The sequence below is a fragment of the Tupaia chinensis genome, unplaced genomic scaffold, assembly GCF_000334495.1.
Source record: "Tupaia chinensis unplaced genomic scaffold, TupChi_1.0 Scaffold000226_1, whole genome shotgun sequence".
Lineage (NCBI taxonomy): Eukaryota > Metazoa > Chordata > Mammalia > Scandentia > Tupaiidae > Tupaia > Tupaia belangeri.
The window spans coordinates 4,374,275-4,374,774 of record NW_006159701.1 but is presented as its reverse complement, the minus strand read 5'-3'; the positions used below and the strand labels follow the sequence as shown (position 1 = coordinate 4,374,774).

The 500-nt window shown below is 66.2% G+C and overlaps 1 protein-coding gene across 1 annotated transcript in view; it reads left to right on the top strand.

Moving 5' to 3' along the window:
* The window catches only part of RHBDD3 (rhomboid domain containing 3), a 5,565-nt gene extending 5,292 nt beyond the window's left edge, over positions 1 to 273 (top strand). The window contains exon 8 of the mRNA XM_027771595.1: positions 4 to 273. Coding sequence (XP_027627396.1) covers positions 4 to 129 — 126 coding nt within the window. The 3' untranslated portion in view covers positions 130 to 273. The remainder of the gene's footprint in view (positions 1 to 3) is intronic.
* The last annotated feature ends 227 nt before the right edge of the window (positions 274 to 500 follow it).

The following is a 500-nucleotide window of genomic DNA, read 5'->3' as shown; positions in this document are numbered from 1 at the left end:
CCCCTGGCAGCCACTGGCCGTGTGGAGGGTGCTGTGTCACTGCTGGTCGGAGGGCAGGTGGGCTCTGAGGCCCTGGTGACTGAGGGGAGGGGCAGGCCTGCCCACCCTGAGGGCCCTGGGTCCCCCTAGCCCAGGCAGAGGGTTGGGGTGACGAGGCCTGGCCTGGGTAGCCCCAAGCCCCTGCTATCTCCTGAGGCCACAGTGTGGTACGGGGCACCGAGGCGGGGCACGCTGTCCTGGCACTTGCTCAGAATAAAAACCAGTTTGTTTTCACCCCGGCCCTTCTCGGAGGCAGCAGTCGTGTGTGTCATGTTTTCTGTTGGCATGGGGAGAAGCAGCCAGTCGGAGGGGCAGCTCTGTGGTGTGGGAGACAGGGTTCCCACCCCTGCTCTGAGCCACCCTCCCGCCCTGAAGCTGTGGCCCCCAGCAGGGCTTTTGCGGGGCCGGACATCGTTTCTGCCCTTCCTGGGGTCTCCCAGAGACAGACCCTCCCAGGCTGC